This window comes from Aythya fuligula, chromosome 7 (assembly GCF_009819795.1).
Source record: "Aythya fuligula isolate bAytFul2 chromosome 7, bAytFul2.pri, whole genome shotgun sequence".
Taxonomy (NCBI): domain Eukaryota; kingdom Metazoa; phylum Chordata; class Aves; order Anseriformes; family Anatidae; genus Aythya; species Aythya fuligula.
Genome location: NC_045565.1, coordinates 36,297,645 through 36,305,144, shown reverse-complemented (window position 1 = coordinate 36,305,144; position 7,500 = coordinate 36,297,645). Strand labels below are relative to the sequence as shown.

Sequence of the window (7,500 nt, the reverse complement as noted above, 5' to 3'; positions counted from 1 at the left end):
GCAGTTCAAATGAAGTCTGGCCGCAGGTGTGCCTAATTTACCTCGCAACAGAACGTGTTGAGTTTAATTGCACAGTGGTTGTTAGGAAAAATTGGTGGGTGGAATATCAAGTGACTTACTGTACACGGATGGCAGATGGGCGTTGAGAGGCATTGTGAGCTAAGTGTATAGGTGAGGTGAGTTAATAAAAGATGTAAATTTTATCTTAAAATAGTGAAGTCTTGTGGTAGGCAATACATTTTAATTAAGGTGGTAGCAGTCTTTTTCTAGCAGTGTGAAAAAAATGGAGAAAAGGAACATCACAAAGACTGCATTTTTCTCCATATCAGTATTTTAGGAACAGTTTAGTATGTTTAGGAAAGCTGTGCCACAAGACTGTATTTATTACAAAGACTACATCTGTGGATACAATACAAAACGTAGCATGGAGAGGCAAACCGAGAAAGGCTTGCTTTTCTGTTCTGTTGATGGCAGCAAGGTTTGAGATATGACCAAACTGAATTCAAATCCAGCTTCTTACTTCTTAAAGTGTGGCAGAGCGCTTGTTTCAAGGATGCAGGACTCGCTGAGGACAGGATCTGGTCCTGCCCTCTGCTGTAGGGATCCGTTCATGGTATCCATCATTCTTGTTGGTTGCCTGGGAGGAAAAATCAACCCAGTTTTCTTTCCCTGGCCAGTTTTGAGAAATGCCCTGCCTGGGAACATGCGTTTTAACTTATGCTGTCTTCCTCTGAAAATGTTGTCTCGAAGCTGCCTACGCTCCACAACCTTGCTGAAAAAAAAAAAATAAAAACAGATTGAGAAAAAAAAAAAAAAAAAAGAAAAGAAAAAGGAGAAAAAGAAAAGATCTCTGTATCAAAGAACACAGAAGAGCTGGAACATGATTGCTGTTTGTATTCACCCCAGTGTTACGGCTTTGATATTTAGCTCGGTGCTCAGGTTCATCCTGGTAAAGATGTTTAATTCCACCAAGTGTGTTTTTTCACCAAATAATTGAGTAAATACCAGTTGCTTTGTGAAAGAGTGCTTAATGGGCCCCTTTTTCTGACAGGATTTGAGCTCTCTGTGTAGAAACAATTCATCATGAATGCTTCAAGTTAAAAAAAATCCACAAGGAATAATACTTAGCATTCCCCGTGCACAATTCATTTGAGAATTTCAGAGCAATTTACAAACATTAGCTCAATAAGCCTCACAACACCCATCTGAGATCAGAAAAAAAAAAAAAAAAAAAAAAAAAAAGATGTTCCTCGTCAGTGTGACTGTGGCACTGGGGATTGGCGAGGCTGAAGGCTCTCCCCAGTGCGTGGTGGGTGCTGACTGGTGTGAGAGCCAGCGTCAGGGCCTGAGCCACTCCACCACAAGTGGTAGAAGACGTGAAAGAAAGAAGATAAGACAGAAATGCCATTATGCCTAGGCAATCCTCATTTGATGAGTTGGTCTCTGGAGATCACAAGTATCCAAAAAAAAAAAGAACCCAAGGCAGGTAAAATTAGGAGGAGGGTGTGGCAACAAAGATGCAGTTTTGTGAAAAGGCTGAAACTCTCAATGGCATTCCTGCAGTGGTGTCCAGAAAACCTGAGTTCAAGTGAGCTTCCAGGCTAGGAGATCGTGTCAGCCACCATGGAAATCCAGCTCTTTTCCAGCTGAACATCTGAAGCCCCTTTACTGATTCTGAGATAGCTGAACTGATGTCACTGATTTACTTATACACAATATAAATAAAGCTAGTAATTTCCCACACAACATAAATAAAACTAGTAGTTTCCCTACTTGGCCTGATGGGTATGAGAGATCGCTCCTTAAACATTAGTATCCCTTATCACTATTAGGGTCCTGCTCAAGTTTTAGCCTAAAAAGAAGAGCTGTGATTAAAAGCACCTGTTTGTAGTCATTTGTGATGCTCCTGCCCACATCCTCCCAAAATCTGAGGGAGAGCACAGCACACCTGTGCTCAGAACTGTGCTCAGCTGCAGTTGGGCTGTGTTGGGTACTGAAGAATTTCTTGGCTTACCTCCTGCCTGGAATATCATTTGCACATAAAAATTTCTGCAAAGTGTTTACAGCTAGAATAGTCACAGTCACTTGTAAAGATTGGCGTGAATAAATAATAATTGCTCATGTACTAAACGTAAAAGCTCTGCCTAACCTTGCTAGTCAAAATGCATAAAGTTAGACAGCAAAAGCTGATGGGCTGGTGCCTCTGAGAAGCTCTGGGTGAGGAGTCCTGAGCCTTGCTTGGCACTGGCTGTCAGTCATGAGCTGAAAACAAGCTTCTCAGAATATATATATATATATTTAATTTTTAAATGTGAAAGCATAAAGCAATTATTGAAAATGAGTACCGAAGGAAAGAGGTGGGACCACCATCCCATACCAAGGAACTCACCAGCCCATACAGGAGGGCAGAGTAACAGAGTCTGCACCCTTTCAAGCTTTCCCCCTTCTCATAAGTGCTTGCTGTGTTGCCATCAGACAGTATTGCTACAAAATGGTTTGCTGGGAGATGCCTTGGTGGTACAGTTTCGTCCTAAATAATTACGAGTTGCCTCTCAGCAAAAATAATCTGGATTTCTCTCCTCAGGTAGAGTGACTCCGTATAGTTAGAGGTTGGCAAGGTTGGAGAGATTGTAAGACAGGGTTTAACCCTCCACATTCCTTTTCTTTTAAAAATCCCTGAGGAAAACGGAGCCTTTCTGGTGGCCAGATCCATGCCTGAGCCTTACTGGAGTTAGCAGAGTTGGATTGAGTCCCTTTGCATATATAGAAATGCCAAGCTGGAGGCAAAGCCAAGAGTTTTTTGAAAGATTGACCATTCATTACCTTGGAATTTTTTCACATAGAGGTCATTACTGCTAATACAAGTTGTGGAAAAAAAAAAAAAAGTATTAAAAAAAATAGAAATTTTAATCTGGTGTAAGTCATTACCTTTGAAGTCAATGAGTCATTGAAATCAACTTTCCCACACCGAGCTGAGGATGTGGCCTGGAGTCAATACATTTGTAGTTGTTGAAAAATTAAAAATATAAATTTGCCTTTCCCTGGCAATAATATTCTGTTTATGACAGAGATCTTATGCTTTAAAATAAGTTCATTAACTAATAAGAAAGTAATATTTCACTACGAGTATTCTTTTGGGTATAACTATTTATGATTAAATTTTATTAAACTTTTTTTTTCTTTTTAATTGGATTTACAGTTTGATGGATCTAATAGATTTCACTTTTGTATTTTTATAGATTCTTTCTAAAGTTTTTCCTCAAGTGCAATCAGAACTGTTTGAAGAATGCAGGCAACCCACGAGACATGCGAAGATTCCAGGTACAGATATCTCCTAAAAGTAAACCATGTATGGAAGATACTCAGATTTTCAAACTGCTTGAACTTTTTTTTTCCCATGAAAATCTGGTATTAGTGCTTTTACTTAGTGTAGTTTCAATGCTATAGCCCTTTAACAAACGCTATCAGTGTTTTATATTTTCCTCACTAATTTAAATGCCTGTTCTCGGGCCTTGACCAGTTCTGCAGTGGGCTGTTATGGATCGCTGTGAAGCAAGTGGGCCTCTTCTCTGAAAGCATTTCCATGGTTTTCCTTCATACTAATACCTCACATCGTGGTGTGGAGTGAACTGAGACCTGTAGAAGTTTTACATACGTCAACTGAGTAAATAGACATTAGAAATTCAACTGTGGAACATGGTGAAATTTGGATCTCACTCAGTAGTTTTTCCTCTTGCATTTACAACTAGTAAATCCAACAGTGCTCATACAACCCACATATTTTTATTTGAATTGTTTTAGAAAATATTTAATACTTCACTTTCTCCTTACAGCTTTTGAAATACCCTGTGGTGAGTCATAACACTACAGAAAGACATCTGGCGTGGTGGACAAATGATTTCCTCCGTATTTGGGGTCATTTGAAATGCTTGATATGAAATATATGCTTTTAATTTCAAAATATTTCAAAATAATTCATATTTGTCAGTAATAATAAGCTAGTATTGAGATGTTCAAAACTTTCTTATTTTTTGAGAAGAATAACTTGTGGTTAAACTTGATAGCAAAACATGTGACATCTGTTTTCATGCACAGCCAACCAACCGGTGAAGCCAGAACACTTGAGCCAGCCAACAGAAAAGATCTGTAGCTGGAAAAAATATTTCTTCAAAACAATTGAGCCAAGCTTCCATTTTTCATGCATCTCAGCTTCACGTGGCATTGGTGATATTGATCCATCTGAACAGAACAGAAGGTCAAACCTGGAATGAGTGGAAATGTCCTCTTTGTCTCACCGATGACTAAATGAAGCATCAGTCATGAGTGATCATGTGGTCGACAATGGAGCCAGTAGACACTAGAAAGACTTTCCTGGGTCTCTTTAGCTAATCTCCCTGCCTCTCAGAAGGTTTAACTGGACTTAACAGTATGTCAGATCTTGAACAATATTTTTAACTGGTTTCACTATCTCAGCACCTTTCTTTAGGTGTGCTGCAGGAATAAGCCAATATAACAAAACCTAGCATGTCTTCCTTTTGCTGAACTACAGTATTTTCCCTTGGTGACTGACCTATATATACATGACAGAACAAAAATAGTTGTCATTTTTATATACACCTTTCTCTGTCTTCTTAATATACTGTGTTCTAGGCACCAAATCCAGAAATCTTTTCTAAAAATCATACCTGTATGTTTTGCAATATATATTTTTTTTAAATCTGCAAATGTGATTAAAATTGAGAGCAGATAGCCCAGCGGCCTGGCAGTAGCTCTGTAGCTTAGGTGAGTGTGCAACCTCAGCACTCTCCTAAGTGGATGTTGACAGGAGTGAAAGTGTCCACTTCTGGGACAAGAAAGATAGGGGAGCACAGCAGACTTGCAGAAAACTGCCCTCAGGCTGTTCTAAAGGGTAACGCAGATGGCTGTCTCAAAGGAGGCAGAGTACGCAGAAAAGGTGCTGTGATAGCTGAAAGCTAATTATGGGTTGTGAATAAGAAGCAGGATCAGAGGTGATCCCAAACACAGAAACAGACGAAAATTGTCTTCTGATGCCTTGGACTAGCTCAGTGGAAAAGGAGAATAGTTTTTCCCCCTTCTTCTTTTTTTTTTTTTTTTTTGCTCATTATGTGTTTGGGTATAGAAGCTGGTGTGAGAACCCCCAGAAAGCATTTTTGTTATATCCAAAAGTAAAATAAGCAGAAGACGAAAGCTAAAATTTGTACTAGCCTGTGCCACCATCACTAGGGTGGTTGTTAACGCCTAACAGTCTAACTTAGCCATTGGCTTTACAGACTCTACTAATGCTACACCACAAAGAAAATGCTACACTGATTACTTCGTTTAACAAATCTGGAACCCCCACCACAGGGTCCATGCTGGAATATTTAAATAAGACGTAAAAGTCTATCTGGGATAATAACTACCAACCTATGAAGCTATGTCACACAGAGACACATGCACATCTCTCAATTTCCTCTTTGGCTTGTGGCCATGGAATATCATTTCCGGAATGAGTTTCACAAATCCATTGTGTAGGTGTTTTTATCAGGAAGGTTGTGCATTTTGCATATGTTCCTTTTCCATTTTCTACTAAGAAGCAGCTGGAAGCCAAAGAAGGCCCTATCCATCATCTCTTCTATGGCCGGACTCTGAACCTGGACACAAGAATAGGAGCCTTTCACTCAAAAATAAAGGAGGAAATTCCATTGACATACCAGGGTCAATCACCATCCAAATGAACTTGAGAAGGGATACTTTTCATGGATTGAAAACACTTTCACTATTCATATTCAACTCAGTCTTTTCAGATGCAAAAAAGTTCATTATCAGACATTAAATGTAATTGTAAAACTGACCTGGAGATCATTTACTGAAGAAAAAATGGGGAGTTACGATGGTTCCTGATTTATTAAGCTTTTTTTATTTGGAATCCTCACAACCCTTCATTTGAAGACAGTCTCAAGTGAACAAATTTTAATTAGATAAACTATCTAATCAATATATCAACAGATCAATCAAAACAGCAGCTTTTAAAATGAGTGGCTAGAGGGGTGTTTCTGAAACTAATGGCTAGAAGAATATTTCCCTGAATTGAATTCATTTGTTAGCATAATAGGAGATTAAACTCTAATTAGTGTAGCAGGTTCTGAAGAGAAACAATTGTGAGTTAAAAATCGCCAGTGTTAGCCACATAAACAAAGATGTATTCATAGTTGTCATTCACTTTGCTGAAAGTGAAAAGTAACAGACTGTGATGTTGATTGTCTTAAAAGATCTATTTTTGCATCTATGTTCCTGAAACTAGGCAGGCTTCTTTAAATTTTGTTTTTCTTCTTTTTTAGGTTGTTGTATCAACAACAGTCAATGTGGATGGCCACGTTCTGGCTGTCTCAGACAACATGTTTGTACACAACAATTCCAAACATGGAAGGCGGGCTCGCCGCCTTGACCCCTCAGAAGGTACGGCTCCTTCTTATCTGGAAAATGGTAGGCACACATTTACATGTCTTTTTTTATTTGCGATGCTTTTTTTTTTGCACCATATTTTATGTTGATACACCACTACATTTACTTTTCCATATTTTCTTCTCTCATCAATCAAACCACCCATTAAAAAAGTCCATTAGTATTTCTCAGCTCTTGTCAACCAGAATACAGTCGCTTTTGAATTTGCTTCTGAATTCTCTCTTTATTTAATACTTACAGTTTTGCAGTCACAACCAATTTTTCATCTTTTTCCTTTTTTTTTTTTTTTTTTTTTTTTTTTTTTCAGTCTTGTTTTGCTTGCAGCTTTTTCTTGCTATTTAATTTGACTTGATTTTATTTTGGCTTGTCATATTCCTTGATCCAGAGGTACAGTCTCAGGTTATGTATGCAAGTTTAAGTGGATGGTAAAAACATGACCAAATCTGTAAAGAATTTACTGTGAGGTCAATTTCCTGTTGCTGGGCCTTACTGCTACAGATTACAGCAGTGGGGTTTTTGTATGAGAAAAACAGCATAAAATGTTTTTCTTCAGACTGACTCAATGTGATTGACTTCTTGCCTGAACTGCTAAAAGAAGATAGGCTGAGATGAAGAAGAGAATGGAAAGTATCTCTGAAAATCCAGAATGCTGAAACAGTCTTTCTGGAGCCCATCAGCCTCTGAGTCATTCTCACACAATTGCAGCTGCGCTCATACGCGTGCACATTTTATTCTCCCACAGAGTACAAAATAATTATTTAGATTTAAATATTACTTTGTTTGCACTGCAAAATACACTATCATAAAGACACAAAACTCTTGGGTAATCTGCTTTTCAGTAAAACAAAATTCACACAGGTCAAACATTTTGAATCCTCGAGAGTTAGAGTTTTCCGAGGCACTGGCATTCAGAGTGCCCCAGACTGGCTAGCTGCGGTGGGCAGTCCCAGCACATCCATTTCCACGGGACCCCTCTTGTGAGTTGTTACTAACGTATTGACAGGATCATGGCTTTTTACACTAATAAAATTAATT

The 7,500-nt window shown here is 38.5% G+C and overlaps 1 protein-coding gene across 9 annotated transcripts in view; it reads left to right on the top strand.

Moving 5' to 3' along the window:
- Nucleotides 1-7,500, top strand: part of EBF3 (EBF transcription factor 3) — a 116,298-nt gene that overhangs the window by 69,535 nt on the left and 39,263 nt on the right. For 6 of the 9 annotated variants that reach the window (XM_032191564.1, XM_032191567.1, XM_032191562.1 and 3 more), the window contains exons 7-8: nucleotides 3,240-3,321; nucleotides 6,342-6,459. In XM_032191564.1, the coding sequence (XP_032047455.1) occupies nucleotides 3,240-3,321; nucleotides 6,342-6,459 (200 nt within the window). Of the gene's footprint in view, nucleotides 1-3,239; nucleotides 3,322-6,341; nucleotides 6,487-7,500 lie in introns of all 9 variants that reach the window. The other 3 variants (XM_032191560.1, XM_032191565.1, XM_032191559.1) reach the window with 1 other exon arrangement.